Source organism: Nelusetta ayraudi, unplaced genomic scaffold, assembly GCF_046127955.1.
Source record: "Nelusetta ayraudi isolate G7.1 ecotype Tasmania unplaced genomic scaffold, CSIRO-AGI_Nayr_v1 ptg000006l, whole genome shotgun sequence".
In the NCBI taxonomy this organism is placed as follows: Eukaryota; Metazoa; Chordata; class Actinopteri; order Tetraodontiformes; family Monacanthidae; genus Nelusetta; species Nelusetta ayraudi.
In genome coordinates, this window is record NW_027466056.1 from 5,926,971 (window position 1) to 5,944,101 (window position 17,131).

At 45.1% G+C, this 17,131-nt stretch overlaps 1 protein-coding gene across 2 annotated transcripts; it reads right to left on the bottom strand.

Moving 5' to 3' along the window:
• Positions 1-38: 38 nt before the first annotated feature.
• Positions 39-16,574, bottom strand: slx9 (SLX9 ribosome biogenesis factor). 2 transcript variants are annotated; one of them, XM_076017459.1, is made up of 6 exons: positions 16,185-16,574; positions 15,218-15,338; positions 4,296-4,364; positions 2,230-2,407; positions 585-650; positions 39-447 (listed from the first exon to the last, which is right to left on the bottom strand). In XM_076017459.1, exons 1-6 carry the CDS (start codon positions 16,374-16,376, stop codon positions 321-323), a joined length of 753 nt encoding a protein of 250 aa, XP_075873574.1. In that variant the 5' UTR covers positions 16,377-16,574; the 3' UTR covers positions 39-320. The 2 variants fall into 2 exon arrangements, with proteins under 2 accessions (XP_075873574.1, XP_075873573.1); XM_076017458.1 differs by having other exon boundaries at positions 4,296-4,367; positions 16,185-16,571.
• Between the last annotated feature and the right edge of the window lie 557 nt (positions 16,575-17,131).

Below are 17,131 nucleotides of genomic sequence, written 5' to 3' on the forward strand. Positions count from 1 at the left end.
GCCGCGTCTCGAGAACAGAAAAAGACGCAGGCTCTAGATGCAGCGCATTGGAAGTCGATGGTTTAATACAGCAAATGCATCAGCAGACAATACAAACGGGGAGCCAAACAACGGGGGATATCCACACAGCAGCGAAACGATTTCCCCCCACGCTTCGTGCCAATCATCTTTGTCCGAGGGTGTGGGGGGGGGGTGAGTCGGGAGAGTCTCGTTAGTTGCTGGCCGACAGTTTTCCGGAAGCCGCTGCCACCCCCCGGTCCCAAACTCCTGGTGGAGCTCCAACTGTGCGTAGAAGGATAACACGGGCTCTCCGCCAAACATCAGCTTTGTCCTTGCTCTTCCTCCCGCTTCATCCTTTTCCTCAGGTGCTCGCCGATATCAGCCAAAGGGTTCGTCTTGGCCGAGAGCGTCTTGATTGCCTCGCTGAAGCGGGCGGTCTCTGTTTCACTGGGGGTGAAAGGCGAGAGAGAGAGAGAGAGAGAGAGAGAGAGAGAGAGAGAAAAAAAGACACGGGATTGTGGCAGGTTTAGAGACTTTAGCGGAATTCCAAAAATTGAAGGGTTTGAATTTGCGAGGATTCTTACAGGAGCTTGCGTTTCTGCAACGGCTTCATCTGACTGAAGTCTGTCGGCTCGGTTCTCTTCACGGGTCTGTGGGAAGAAGACCAGGGCAAAAAAAAAAAAAAAAAAAAAAAATGAAAAGAAGTCATGCAGTCGTGCACACCTCCATCCATTCCAGTGTTCCGGTGAAAAAGAAATTGAGGCATCCAGTCGGCCTCGTTCCTCTTCTAGTTGGGTGTATGGACGGAGAGCGAATAAGTGCTGCAATCTAAAATCTGACCACTAAATGGCAGAACTTTACACACTATACCTGTAGGTCTGCATGCCACCCTGTTGGCACAAGGCGGGATACGCTGAGCGCGAGCGAGCCCTTCGCCTTGGGGGGGGGGGTTTAACGACCACGTTTTACGACCGGGCAAATAACGACACCATCACATAAAGGAGTGACTGCAGGCGGATGTGGAGCGGGAACGGACACGGCTGGAAGGACGGGGAGAGATAATTGAAAAATTCCGGCGTGCAAATCGGACCAGAAGGAGAGAAATGTTTCCTACAGGGCGGCTGCGACTGAGGCTTTCAATCACGGGATGTACTACATCTCAACCACGGAGGGGAATAAGGGAACTTGTTGTATGATCCAACGGCCCCATTTCTCGCGGTCACTTTTCAACACAAGCTCTTTTTTTTAATTCTACTTGGATGGATTCTAGATATTTGGGGGGGGGGGGGATATAAAAAGGCGGCACAGTCGCCTTCTTTAAGGAGATTCTAAGTTGTTGGATGCTTTCAAACGGGACACACAAGACGACAAGAGGAAGGTGAAGGGTTGGATAAATAACGCCATGCCTGGCAGATCCTCTGCCAATGAATTTGCGTTGCATTGGTCCAAAGCAACAACAGGCTTGGTATCTGTGGTTAGCGCTGGTTACTAAACTTCAATTCATTCTATAGCGTCGACTGAAATGGCCTGCTCCTATCGAATAGTGAAAAATGGATCACCTTTCGGTGCCAAATTCCAATAACCAAGAACCATAGTCGTTTGGCATACCTTGTGTCAAGATCCAAGGTCGATGGCAACTGGCTGTCACATTATAGAGGCGTTGAACTAAAGAAACTGGCAACCTTTTGTTTATGTGAGACTGAAAGCTTGCGAAAAGACGACCAAAAAAGTGTCAAGTGTGGTTCCACTTCATTAAAGGGGATGAAAATAAATCAATATGCAACATTTGTGACGGAAAGATGTAGCGACCAAGGTCATACAACAAGGTCATAAAACAAACTTGATTTGGAGGAATGTAAGTATGACCACAAAAACAGCAATTCCAAAGAATTCAAGCAATTATTAAACAGGGGCCCTTGCCCTGATGGCAAGACCTCCTATTTTTGCAGAGTTGTTGCCTTTTAAAATTGGTCCCCTGTATAAATATATACATATTAAAAACTATCATAAACTACTTCTTGGAGGATACCATGTCTCAAGGATTTTTTTCTACTCGATCTCAAGAGGCGAGCAGAGTCGCGCCGGCTACCAGGAGTGGGCGTCTCATGAGATTACGCGAGTGGCAATGTGCAAAATCGCAAACCGCGAGTGGACGTCTGCTCGCTTGACTGATCCGCAATGAGACGAAGAAAAGCGACGATGACGAGCTGAGAACGGACTAGCACTCACGTCTGGTTTTTCCTGCTTTTCCGGCGGGCCGTTTTGGCGGTGGCAGCGATTGGGGCGATGAGCTGCGAGAGCTCGGGCAAGGCGTCGGCCAGAGGTCTCATGTCCCCCACCACCGGCGTGGCCTGGCGCCGGGCCTCTGCCGCCTGCTGCTCCTTGGCCTGTTTGATGGAGCTGATCTCTGGGGAAGAGGCACAAACAGCTTTGCGTTGGAGTTCGGCACGAGTTCCGAACGAAACGACAGAATTTCAGCGCGCCTGTAAATGTAAGGTAGGGCCTCAAAGGTTCCAGATCCTCTCAACTGACGACTCCATTCTACGCAGCGATGTTAGCACAGAGCAGCCGGATGTTTGCTGGGGGATTATTATCATTCAGGCGTCCCTGCGCTGGTATTGTTAGCCTGTTCGTGCTAAAGTAACAAAATGGGGCCTTTCATCTGGCTGGAAAGGTGTGCGCACAAACCGCTCACACTGCAAAGTTGCCGTGATGCAAAAAGGTTGTGGGTTTGACTCCTGGGCTTGGCCGAGGATGAACAGATGGTACAATGAACATCGCGTACAGCAGTCCAAGCCGTGCGACGTGCGTATTTCACATATTAGTGTCGGTTATAAAACAAAAAGCTCAATGAAAAGCAACGTGTGAGGCCTCATCTCCACTGGAGAAAAGATGGTCAATCACATTTTTTTTTTACTGTGGTGGGAACACTGCAAAATGAGACGCTGCCGACAAAGTCTTGTATAGCTCAAAGAACAAATGAAAGCTGCGACTAATGAGCGAGCTATTTAAAAATGCGAGCTTCCCAAGTGGCACTCGCCTATAGAATCCTATTTCCCTTTGGTGCAACCGTGATCCGCACAGAACTTCGTATTCTGTTACGATCTCCCCCTTCCCCGAACTCCTGAAAACCCTCGGCCCCTGCCTTGCTCTTGGGTTTCAGGCGGCCCGAGTCGGCACGGCCATTAGCGCCTAATTATACGCCTCGACGGGATACGCGTTGTGTTACCGTCGCATTGATTGGCCGAGGCGCGCGGGTACGGTTACTGGCCTCGTCGCAATTATGAGGAGATGATGGCGGGCGATGTTTGGGAAGGGGAGGAGAGTTATAATTGCAGGCGGAGCCTCGGGCCAAGACACCAAAGGCCCTCGGTGATGGCAGTGATAAATGTGGTCGCGCGGAGAGGAGCTGCTGCAGTAGCTCACTAGTGTTCACGCAAACAGTGCGACTGCCGCGTCATGAATCCACGTGTATGAGTCTACGCTGTAAAATGTTAGTGTTTCACTCAAGGTCTCGCTCTCACAGGCCTACGGGATGGGGCTTTGTCGAAAAGACTTCGACTACTCCACTACTAAAAAAGGTCCATCCATCTATCTATATCTAAGTTATCTATACATAGCTATAGAAAATAGACATGATGTAGATTTGAAATATCTATGTACTGGTCTACCTATACCCAGAAAGACACAGAAGATATAGATCTATGCATTTATCAATATATCCAGCAGGCTATATAAGATAAAGTTTCAGAATATTTATCTATCTATACACATAAAGATACAGAAGATCTATCTATATATGCAAAAGATAGAGAAGATATATATTATATTTTATGATTGATTACTATATATTGTATAAGGCTCGATATATATTACAATATATAAGATATAGATTTTGAATATCTATCTATAGAGATATAAAGGATATAGACATAGTAGCTCTAGTTGCCTAAATACAAATAGACATAGAAGATCCATCAATCTGTCCATCTATCTCTATATATGTGTGTGTGTGTGTATATATATATATAGATATACATATATGTTATATATATGTATACATATATATTCCTGTATACACACACACACGCGCACACGCACACACACACACACACACGCACACGCACACGCGCACGCGCACACGCGCACACGCACACACGCACACACGCACACACACACACACACACACACTTCATCAGAAAAAGTTAAAACTAGGTTCTTACCTGAAAATTTCCAACTAAAAAGTGGCTCTACGAGGCTTGAAAAGTCCTGAAGAGGTAATTAAACGAACTCACTGTTGAGCCACCGCTGTCTCCTCTCCTTCATCTTCTCTTTCTTCGACTTTATTTTCTTCGGTTCCGATTCTTCTAAAAAAAAAAAAAAAAAGGGGAGAAAAAAAAGTTGTCAAGGTACAGCGTCTCAAAACGCCAAACGGTTGCAAACTTGCAAACACAGTGGGAAAGATGAGTCCACAGAAATTAATTTTGAAAAAGTGCAAATTCTGGGTGGTCAGACACGGATTACGTCCCGTTATTTACCGAGCTATTTGATGGGGATGGAAAATGGTCTGATTTATGCTACCACTTTGAGATCATTTTTAAACTGAACAAAAAAAGAGTGTCATTAAGTCAACAAACGGGGTGCAAAGTAAAGATAGTGTTGACTGTCCCAGTCCCTATCTACTTTTCCATGCCCTGCAGGACGAACATCCCAGGGCGGGAAGGGAAACTTCTTCTTTTCTTTTTTTTTTTTTAAGCTCAATTTTTTTTATCAGCAAAGCCACCTTGGCGTCCCCTGCAGTTGGAACTTCCTGTCGCGGCGAGCAAAGTCAGCATGCTACAACTGTACCGCCAGCGAGCAAATAATAAAGCCGATTCCATGGTAGGGGTAGGGTGACACATTTTGGAATCACATGGCGCCGGCGTGCTACTTCTCTTCCCACCCTGCTCGTCATTGAGTGCGAGTACAACGGAAAAGGTTGGAGATACCAAAAACAACAACAACAGGAATTCTACTTCTTGTTCCTAAAAAAACCGGGACCAGTCTCTTTCCATTAGCTTGGTCTCTCCCCGTCCACTGATTGTGAGATACAAGAGGAAGGGCCGCCGGTCGAATACCCGACACGACCGACGTTGCCTCAGCAGCGAGCAACAATCAGAAACCACGAAACCATAATCATAAAAGGCAGAGGAATCAGTGAAGGTTTCAAGCTGCAACACAATCAATTGAACTCAAGGCCCCGTCGCAGGGCCGGGATGATACGGGGTCGTACTCCCCACTTTAGATGCATTTGTTCCCTAACAACCTTCTAATCGGGTTCATTTGAGGGTTAATTTCGAGAGACAAAAACACACGAACACCCGCCAGACCCTCCCCATGTGCGCGACGGAGAGGATCAATGAGCTCCTGGCTCAATGCAATGCGGTAGTGCGGTGGGGCCTGCAGACGCCCAAAGGCGATAGGCCGTAAACTGAGAATGCCCAGCAGTTTGGAGGCGGTTTGGAATTAGAATGGCACATTTGTTTCACTAATGAGCCCGCGCGCGAGGATGGATTGGGAGAACGGGGTGGCAACCTTTGATGGGTTGGATTTCTGTGGAGGTCTATCCATCTACTCAGCATAGCAAAAGTAAACAGAGATGAATCAATTTTAGAATATTTTCCAGATTTATGTTAAAAAAAGAAGCCTATAAATGCTTCTCCCATTAGCTGCATTTCCATGACCCCAACAATTGCACAAAACATAAATATCGCAATATAAACCTGGTCATGGAAACAGCTAAACTTTGAAAAAAAACTCTTGAATACGGCTGATAGGCTTTGACGCTCTCATGAGGTGGTTTGTCAGACGTATCCATATAGAGGTGTGTCACAAAAGTGTCATGGAAACACTTTCGCATTTACACGTCAGCGTACGTTACGTACGGAATCATATGACCAGTTCACTTCAAGTTAAAATGTTGCGTTATGTTTGGACCGAGGAGGAGACGGAATGTTTCTTACAAGTAATCCAAGAGAAAAATATAACAACCATTTTTGACAGCAAACAAACATAAACAAACAAACAAACGCAAAGGTATTTCTCGTAAAATGAGATTTCACGGGAATCGCAATTGTACTTAGAAACATCGCTTTCATTTTGCAAAAGACTGTCATGGAAACGCAGTTAGTGGCTAATGCCAGTGAGCTTTCCCTTTCGATTCCCTCCATCCCCCCCCCCCCACCACCCCACCCAAAAGGCCAAGCGAACGAAACAACTCTATCGATTTGTGTTGGCCGCGGCTCAAGGAGTTCAGAGGTCAGCGGCAGATGGATCAGTCGCACGTCATTTCGATGAGCACAGCGGGCTGCGGAGAGTCCCGACTTGTCCGATACCATCCCAGGAGCAGCAAAGTGACAGCACGTCGACCTATTGATCCAGTTGGAAATGGATTTTGGTGTGGGGCCAAGGGCAGAAGTTGGAATTGAAATGTTTTTGTCCCCCCCCGCCTCCCCCAAAACACCACCACCACTGGAAACTAACAACTCAATGCAAAGCCTCCTTTGCCCCATCCCATAATATTGGTCCCTCAGGCCTGGCTTTAAATTGCCCTAAATCCCTTCTGAATTTGGTTCCAGCTCTACTAAATACATTGCAATTCTGTTGTATCCCGACAAATTTTATTCTAACATCTATTTGTAGGGCTGCACAACATTATTTGTGTTCCAAGCCAAATTTTATGATTGGATATGTGAAGTGAAGTTTTTGCAGTGATGGTAGATAGAATATCGAATAATTTTAGGAATAAAAGTACCCTTGCGTTGCATTGCATTTTAAGGGAATATAGCGTCTCAGCAGAAACCACAGTAATACAATGTAAACTCCTGAATTACACATTATCAGTCAAAAGTTTGGACACACCCTGTGAATTGAATGTACAGTGCCGTGAAAAAGTATTTGCCCCCCCCCTTCCTGATTTCTGTGTTCTTTGCATATTTATCACACACAAAGGTTTCAGTTCATCAAACCAATCTTAATATCACACAGAGACAACCCTAGGAAATATAAAATGCAGTTTTTAAATGATGATTTAATTTACCAAGGGGGCAAAAAAATGACAAACCTATCTGGCTCTATGTGAAAAAATAATTCCCAGGAGTGGTCGACCAACTAAAATCACTCCAAGAGTGCAACGCCGACTCATCCAGGAGGTCACAAAAGAACCTAGAGCAACATCCAAAGAACTGCAGGCCTCGCCGGCCTCAGTTCAGGTCAGTGTTCACGACTCTACCATAAGAAAGACACTGGCCAAAAATGGCATCCATGGGAGAGTTCCCTGGCAAAAAACCACTGCTGTCCAAAAAGAACACAAAGGCTGGTCTCACATTTGCCAAAAAAAACATCTTGATGAGTCAGAAATTGAACTTTTTGGAAGGTGTGCGGCCCGTTACATCCGGCGTAAAAATGGCACAGCATTTGATAAAAAAGAACATTGTGCCAACAGTGAAGCATGGTGGTGGCAGTGTGGTGGTCTGGGGCTGCTTTGCTGCCTCAGGACCAGGACAACTTGCTGTGATTGATGGAACAATGAATTCTGCTGTCTACCAGAAAATCCTGAAGGAGAACGTCCAGCCATCAGTTTGTGCCCTCTCAAACTCAAGCGCGCTTGGATCACGCAGCAGGACAATGATCCGAAACACACCAGCAAGTCCACCTCTGAATGGCTCAAAAAAAAACCAAAACAAACTAAATTAAGTTTTTGGAGTGGCCAAGTAAAAGTGCGGATTTAAATCCAATTGAGATGCTGTGGTGTGACCTTAAATGGGCAGTTCATGCTAGAAAATCCTCCAATATGGCAGAGTTGAAGCAATTCTGCAAAGAAGAGTGGGCTAAAATTCCTCCACAGCGATGCGAAAGACTCATCACCCACTATCACAAACGCTTGATTTCACTGTTGTAAATGTTGTAAACAATAAAAGTGTCAAATAAGTCAAACACGTTTTATATTTAAATTCTTCAAAATAGTCACCTTTCATAAAATGAATATTTAGTTTTTAACATGTTTTTCTTTGCTGCATAATTACATATATCTTGGTCATATATTTGATGTCTTCAGTATCTATCTGCAGTGCAGAAAGTTGTAAAGATAAAAAAAAAAAATTGCATGAGAAGATGCGTCCAAACCTTTGACTGCTAGCGTATTTGCAAATCAGAAGTTTGTGAACTCAAAACACTGTCGTTTGTGTATTTACTGTCAAAGTATTTATCAGTAATACAGTAAAAAAAATGATAGGAAATTTTGAGTTAAGGGGCCACTGAAGAACTAGCAAGAAAAAAATATAAATAAAAAGTTAGTCTGGAGCCCTGTAATATGAAATGTATGGGACAAAAACAAACACAAAAATCACAAGGCATTAACGAATCTAATTGGCTTTGTACGCACGCCATTGTTAAACGTATGCGTCCCCATCTGCCGGAATGTTAGCAGGCGACATTCAGACGGCGCACATTATCTCCAGGGGTCTCGCACACCTTCAGAGATCCTGGCGGGATTTTTATCTGCCACCGCAGCGGCAAACAACCCCGGCCGCTTTTGCCGCTGTTTGCAGGAAGGGAACAGGCAAAGATAGGCATCTGCTGCCGACTACAAATACGGGTGGAGGTGGAGAAACCCAATCTCATACTTGCGGGGGAGTCGGGAGGGAGGTCTATTGTGTTAATCGAGGGCGGGGGGAAGAAAAAACAAAACAAAACAGGGAAGGCTCTCGACTACCGCTCTGATCCCGGCGGGGGCGTCGTCTTCCCACCGCTGAGCGTAATGGAGAGCTGTGATTACGGAGAGCCGGAGGTCAAACCCCTTGCTCAGACCCAACAGCAATGGGACAAAGTCATGCATTTTCAACAGCCGCTTGATTGGGGTTGTGGGGTTTTCTCACTTTTTTTTGCATGGTTTTGGTCCACGTAAGTCTGACACCGTGAAGCTCAACAACGCTAAAATACCCATATTCAAGGTAATTCAAGCTAATGCAAGGTAATTCAAGGTAATTCAAGCTAGGGGTACGAAACAGGAGGAGTGCTGAACAGGTAACAAGCAAGAAGCATGAAGAAGAAGAAGACCAGGCTCACTGATTGGCCAGAACAATGCGTCACTATTACGGACAAAACAGAATACAAAAATTGACAGACCGCAGTTTGCAAAATGACGACATCCGTCTCTCTGCCGCACACTGCAAGCGCAGCAAAGGTGAATCTCAAGGTTTGGAAGGTGAAAGAAAATGAGTAGCACGATACACCACTACAACTACACTATGCACGTTGCAATATTTTTTGCGTCGCAACAAATTTTTTATTCTACATCTTATTGCAGGGCCTCACTTACCTATTGGACACGTGGGTGACCTTTTTTTGTGATCATCGAATATAGAGATGTTAGAAATGAAAGTATCTGATGTGCCATGCTGCATTCTGAGGGAATAATGTCTCAGCAGCAAAATTTGTATATCTGTATTTATGTGCCACAGTCACTGCTGCAAAAGCAGAGCGCAGTGCTGAAGCCAAATAGCGCCACTGCTGGGGAACTTTGTCCTCAAAACTGGATGCGAGGGTAGCTTTATTAGTTTGGCATTCTCATTTATTTGACCTCGGCTGTGCTGTGGAGTGGGTAAGATCGTTTTCATCGGCAGGCTAGCAGAAAGTGTTGACTTGAGCTAGCATCAGTGAACTCCTCTGACAAGCGGCACACTGGCCAACGTGGAAATGAGGTGGAAATGAGGTCTGAACCACCCCTTCTACGGCTGAGCTGAGGACGATCCAAACTGGCTTGCGTCGTTAAACGATAAATTCCACAAATCCGTCTCCAGCGTACGCAGACTTTAGTTATGTTGCTGCAGGTGCAGGGATACTTGAGCGGTGGGGAGCGGCACACTGTAATTGATGGAGAACGCATCCATTGACACGCCACCCCGCTCCTGACCCCGCACACACACAAACACACAAGCCTTTCTTTGGACGGTGAAATATGCCCGTGGAGTTGTGTCCTCGCCAGACGTGAACGTCTGCATTTCTTTCTCTTTTTTCCCGTTCCATCTGCCCCCCCCCCCCCGTGCGACTTCACGGCCAAAGGGACTAACTTGCGAGCGAACGCTGGCCCGAGAGCTCATGCATGCCAGAGCGGCCCCCGCAGATACGGATCGATAAGTACATTGTGTTGGAATAATCCCCACCCACCCCCTGCCTGCCTTCCTGACTGCCAGCCCGCTACGGCAAATTGATCGGGGCCCCATGTGTTGAAACGCCTCTCGTCACGGGCATTAAAAAAAAAATCAGACGTTGCTCGATGGTTAATCGAATTACGAGAGCTGCTTTGCGCCGACCGAGGACTCGAAATAAAGTCGCTCGCTCGCGTTGGTTGGTTGGAGGAGGCAAAGCGTTTTGGTTGCCAGGCAGCTCGGAAAAACGATGTGAGCAGACATGACAGCCCGGCCCGGGCAAATGAACCTCGTGCCGAGCGGGTACGGCGGGGACGGGGCGAGGGAGGAGAGGCAAAAAAATGCTGCGTGTGCGGGGGGGAAATTCTGATGACTGATGATGGCGCGTAACAGCAAGCGAAATAGTGCTGATTTTTTTTCTGTGTCCGCTTGAATAAATGATGAGCGCGCAAGAGACGGGGGAGGAAGGGGGCGGAGTGGCAGGGATCCGCTGGGAGCTGACCTAAGACTAAAGAGGAGCCGGGGTCTCCCCGCCTCGCTCCCCTCCCACCCGAGGGTCCGACAGCCATGCGATCCCTCTAATTAGTCGGCACAGACAGAGCACTTTGTCGTTGGGCCGCGGTGAGGCTGTCTGATCAACTTCCCCCCCGGTCAGGGCTTGAGAGAAATTCTTCAGGTTAAGGGGTGATGTGAGATGATTTGTTTCAATTTTGGAACTTTGGATAACAGACTTATTTTTTTTCAATCCATTATCATGGATACTGGCTAGAGCAGGAGTGGGCAAACGTTTTGACTGGTGGGCCACAATGGGTTCGAAACATGTGAGCGAGGGGGCCGGAGCAGGAGCTCATAGGAGAAAAAAAAGATATCATGGGATGTGTAGAAAACGTGCTTTAATGTCAATTGAAAATGAACAAATGCTTTACAACAAAGTATCTGTCTTTGAAGCCCCATGATATTTAGCTCTTTATTAACAAACTGAAAAAATTGATGTGTAACACAAATTTTATGACTTACTTACTATTAGCATAATTTCTCCAAGTTCGGTGGGCCGGATTAAAAAGCTTAACGGGGCGCATGTGGCTCCCAGGCCGTAGTTTGCCCACGCCTGGGTTAGAGGGATACTTTTGAACGATTTCATTTGAGGGTTGCTAGCAACCTTTCGAAGGCATCTATTAAAGCGAATTACACCATTTTCCACGAATCCGTCACGGCGCAGCAATTTGAAACAATTTCAGATTTTTTTTAGCTTGTTGAGGTTTCTTAGTTCAAAGGGAGTCTTCTTGGTTTCGCAAACTGATTCAGGGTTAAATTTTATCTCTACAGTGTGTGCTGTAAATGTTCATATCCCATGGCTCAAAAACACAACTTCTCAAAATAATGAACTACAGACAAAACGGCTTGTGACAGGGCTGTCGTCCCTTCCTTCGACACCATCTTACGCAACGTGGCCAATAAAATGCATTTCAAATTCAACCAGAATGGGGGGAAAATCTCTCACCCTGATATAAATCACGGAATCTTCAGAGATTACGAGTGCAAATGATGAAGGGAGAGGCCCTTGACATCGGACGGCGGCCCGAGCGTTTTCCAGATTGAACCGGGAAACACTGATGCAGCTAAACCACGATTTTTCACGCATGAGCTAAATTTAAACGCCGCCTCGTCTATAAATAGCCTGCGAGCCGCTGTCTGCTGAGGCTTCTTGCAGCACAGCGTGCTTAGCAACTAGGCCCGCATCTGTGATGCCCCCCCACCCCCTTCAGACGCCTCTCTCCTTCATTGGTTTCCTTTTATGTGTGTGTGTGGGTGTGTGTGTGTGTGTGTTTGTGTGTATATCATCTGTGTGTGTACACATGTAAATAAATATATGGAAATAATAAATATACATATACAGTGTACACATACACACATGTTACATATAGACACACACGCGCGCGCAGACACACACACGTTTCTGTCTGACGTGTAAGGCATCTCCCAAAAACTAGGATGCTGCACACACACACACACACACACACACACACACACACACACACACACACACACACACACACACACACACACACACACACACCCTTTGCTGTAGTCCACTGAAGAGGGATGCTGCAGCATGTGACGAGCGTTGCAGCTCACTGCTGCCATCTCGTGGCCTGGTGGAACACTGCTACAATCTTCTACTCTTACTGTTAATTAAAATATTTTGCATACAAGAAAAATGTTTACGCTTCTTCACTTTCTGCTGCGACTGACAGCAGGGAGCATGTCAATATGAAGAATCTGAAGACAACAGACAACATTTACAGACTTCCTTTATGAATGCATAGAAATAAGAGGGCTTGATGTATAACTACATAAAGATTACTTACTTTTCTATAGCTGGGATATTTAATGTGCAAGCTACTGTTATGAAGTGTGCAGCATAATCATTTTCTTGATTCTCACTGAAAGTTACCCGTTTCCTATGGCCAATGCAAATCATCATACATACCATTCATACGTACATCTCAGTTAATACAAAGTAGGTCCTATATTATAATCTGTAGATGAGGCAGACGGCTCAAACTGGTCAAATATAGTCATACTGTTTAAGAGGCCAAGGCACAATTTGCTTTCTAATCACATTTCTCACAATCCAGTCGAGTGGCTTTGCAAGATTAATTTTGCAGGTGACTGCTGCTTTTCTGTTGTGTTTTAAATGAGTGTGTACTTTGTAGAGGATGCTGTTGCAATTTCCGCTTTTATGCTATTGTCACATTTTAAAACGTTTTACAGAGGAATCTTGTCATGCACCATGTATGATGACAATAAACGAAATTCTATTCTATTCCAATGTATTCTAATCTCTAATTTGCAAAAAAACAAACAAACAAACCTCAATGGACCTCTTCCCGTCCATTTGCAACTACAGCTGTTGACAGGAAACGTAAGGGAGACCTGAAAGACCTGTGTCAATGTTGGGAACATGTCTTTGTCCAGCATGTTGGAAACACACTGCACATCCTCCATTGCAAGGCTCTTTTTTTTCCAGATGCTAGTTTTTGGCCATGAAAACTTCTTCAGTTTTAAGACCAATGTTGAAATGATGTGCAAGGCCATTGAGGTGCTCCGCAGAGAGGAAGCTGCCTCATTCGGGGCCTCGGCCCTGGACACCTGTCAGAATGCGGCTGGTGAGAGATGGAAAATACGCTTTTTCCACCTCCTCGTGTCGAGGCAAGGCAGGGTTTCCTTTCAGCTCATCCGCATCACCAAAAATCACTCACTATTGCGGCTGTTACCTCCTGAGACATGGGAGACGAGGGTGCACAGTGCCATGGGGACGAATATGACGGCAGAAAAGGGATCACATTTTTTTCCAAAACACTCAAGAAAATTTCCCCGATTGAGGATTGATATGACCTCATTATGGCCACGGAACGGAACTTCAATATACTTAAATACTTGACTCTCTCCTTGACGTCTCCTTTATTTGCTGAATTTAGCTGCTCAGCTACCAGCTTCCAAAGGCAGTACTGATCTGGAAGCAGTTATCTTTTCATGCTCTCTCAATGCACCCAGAGCTTTTCCCCCGAATTTGTAAAACTGTGCTCACGAAACAAAATCTCCATTCATTGCATTCTTTAACCCAAAAGGAGGACAACTTTGCTTTGGGCTGTGGGCCTTTTCCCCTGAGTCACTTCACTCCCCTTTTTCATTAGCTGCATTTCCATGACCCCAGAATTATGCAAAACCTAAATATCGCAAGAAAAAGCTGGTAATGGAAACACCTCAACTTGGAAAAACCATTCAAATTTCACTAAAAGCTTTTGACGCTCTCAATGAGGTGGTTTTTCAGACGTATGAATATATCACAAATGTGTCATGGAAATTTTACACAGCATTTACACGTCAGCGGATGTGACGTACGGGGTCACGTGACCACTTCACTTAAAGGGAAAACGCAAAATGTTTTGTACCTCCATCCTCCTCAAAGTGGGGATCTCGCGGGACAAGACTGTACGAGACTTACGGCGTTACGCCATTCAATGGAAACGCCTGCAAATCGCAATTTTACTTTGTGGAAATTTTAGAAATATTGCTTTTATTTTGCGAAAAAACTGTCATGGAAATGCAGTTTCCTGTGAACCCTTTTTTGATGATGCCCAACGTTTCTGCTGAAACGGTTCTCTCCTGTCTACCGCCTGCCTCTCCCTGGTGCTGGTGCCCCCTCTCCTGGCTGCCATCTGCCAGTCTCTCTACAGGGCCTTGACTGCTCATCCACCTTAGTCTCTGTTCTGTCTTGGCCTGCAGCACGCTGCATGTGGCTCCCTGCAGCAGTTTAAACGTAAATGCCTAACATTTACATTGCTGCATTTTATTAAGTGAGCTAGCTGAGCAGGATGATTTTTCAGATGTCCGTCTTTAATTTCATCTTCCCCAGCGACTTGACTCTGTTTGAAGAACCGCCTGATATCCATCAACGTGCAGAATATTTCAGAATAAGGTATTTTGGTTATATTACAAAAGAAAACTTACTGTTGTAATGCCATATATACCCACCTTTTCGCTGCGGCACCGTCACCTTATGAAAATCAATACTCATTGCTGTAAATGTAGACGCTCACGATGCCTTCCAAGCAACTGGAGAACACAGTACACATTTCGTGTTGTCGTTCACTTGATGCATACTACTTGATGTAGTACTACTACTACTTGATGTTTGTCATAGTGTTGACAAACACTGATCTAACGTAGTTTGTCATGTACATATATTAGCATTACACCATTTTTTTGACAATACAGTAAAAACATATGAAAGCAATTTTAATTATAATTTTTTTTTTGGGCTGAGATTTACACCGGGGCACACCTCATTCACATCGGGTCACAAAAGGGGTTTGGTGACGCTGGTGGTTTGGACCTTTCAGGGAATATTTACTGTACTGAGGCTCATTTACACAAATTCCACAAACCGGAATTGACCCTTTTGGAAGCTCGCACTGAAGACAGCAAAGTGTTTGACTTTAGTGCTTATGAAAGGGGGAACCTACCTTTGGGAGCTGGTGCGGGTTCAGGTGCGGGTACAGCTTGCGGTTCCTCGAATTTGAGTGTTTGGACAAGAGCCTCCGGGGATATTTTGGTGCCCGCAAAAATCCCGGTGAGGAAGGAGCTCTGTGGAAGAGGCCACAAGGGTCATAAGAAAAGAAATGCCATAATTCAGGGTGCGAGAGCCGCTACCTTGTGCGTGACACCTTTGTTTTGTTTTTAAAATCGTTTCGAGGAGATATTTCAATTTCATCTATATATGTCGTCTCACATGAATGAGACAGCTTTCAGATTTAGGGATGTGCACAGTTATATGTTCACTTTTAGACGCTGTTGCAGCAGAACTGTTCAGCTTTGTGACAGTTTAACACATAGTAAAGCCAAAGTTTTGCATTTTCTATTGCATTGCACGTCTAGCTACTTCGAGACAGAGGGATCCCCTCTTCTGCGGTTCCCTCCAAGGTTCCTCCTTTTCTCCCCCCGAGTAAGTACACAGGAAAGTAGTGTCATTCCTGTGTGTATTACACCAAAACATTAGACTGGTGAAACGAAACTGCCCGCAGACCAAGCTGGGTTTACCCAATCGACCAGAACATAATAGTAGTCAGTAATTGCAGACCATGCTGACTCCAATAAAGACAATAATAGAGGGAGATCATTTTCAATCTAAGAAAGAAAGAAAGAAAGAAAGAAAGAAAGAAAGAAGGAAAGAAAGGTAAAAAAATGCACAGGAATGCGGGAAATTGCAAAATTGCATCTACATCTTTTTCCAAGACCACTCTACCAAAATATGTCTCCCCCCCCCCCCCCCCCCCCCCCCCCCCACACACACACACACACACACACACACTTTGAGGGTACTGCTGAAGCCCTAGTACATAATAATATTGTACAAAACAACGGACAATATGAACTCCCAATTACGCACTTTTGCATTCAAACGCAGGTGGAAGTTGCTTATCATAAACAAACCTTTTTCGCGTTTTCAGAGGTGCCGGTAATCTTGTTTCCCTCAAGCGCAGCGGGTCTCGTCGGGTTCGCCCCAAACGCAAGCGGCTTTGGCGGTAGCCCCGAGTCCGGAAGCTGGTGCGGGGCGCTCGGCGCGGTTAGCTTCACGGCCTCCTGGTGAATTTTCTGACGGACGTGTTTTATTTTCCCAACCATTTTTGACCAGCTTGTGTAGACAGCAACCTCAGTTGTTCGTAACACGCAGGCTGCCTCGTCTTCTGCTGACGGCGTGCGAACGAGTCAAACTCGACGTCAACTCGCCGGAAGTGTTACCGACTTTTCTTTCAAATTAAGTCAAGCGAGCGGGAACAAAAAGAAACGCAAAGCTATGTTTGACCAGTCAAAATGGAAACAAGCGAGTTTTTACATGATTATTTTTTTTAAATAGTTTTTTTTTTATTTTTTTTAATCACGTTATTGAAGTCGTTACTGTTATTCATCATTAGCAGGCTTTTCTCTCTCTACATTTGCATTGCAGATACTCGTGTAAAGATGTGGTTCCTGCAAGATAACAATGATCTGAGATCCTCGGAAAGGATTTCTGTTTTTGCACGAATATTATCACGTAAAATAATTTAAATGTTTGCAGAAAAAGTCATCAATTTGTGGCATGCAAGTAGGCAAAACAATCAAATGGTAAATAAGGTAGTATGTGGCATGCATGTAACATGAAAGTAAAGTCAGAAGTGTACGTTTCGACGTCGACTAGCTTGACGACATATAAGCGTGAACGGTGTCCGCACAGAGGGGATTCGGTAGAAAACAACGAGGAAGAAAGGTTCCGAGAATTAAGTAAGAATTAGAAGGAACCGACAAACAAATGTTACAGTATTTCTGTGACAGAAATACGTTTGTGTAGGAAAATTACTTTACACATGATATTATTATTATTTTTTGTTATTCTATTAACA

Bases quoted from the DNA above. Each gene is read 5' to 3' on its own strand.
- slx9 (XM_076017458.1), bottom strand. From the start codon at position 16,376: ATGGTTGGGAAAATAAAACACGTCCGTCAGAAAATTCACCAGGAGGCC. The intron at 15,339-16,184 runs GTTTGTTTATGA...CCTCTTCCACAG, and splicing joins CCTCTGAAAACGCGAAAAAG to AGCTCCTTCCTCACCGGGAT. The intron at 651-2,229 runs GTGAGTGCTAGT...TTCTTCCCACAG, and splicing joins AAAAGCAGGAAAAACCAGAC to ACCCGTGAAGAGAACCGAGC.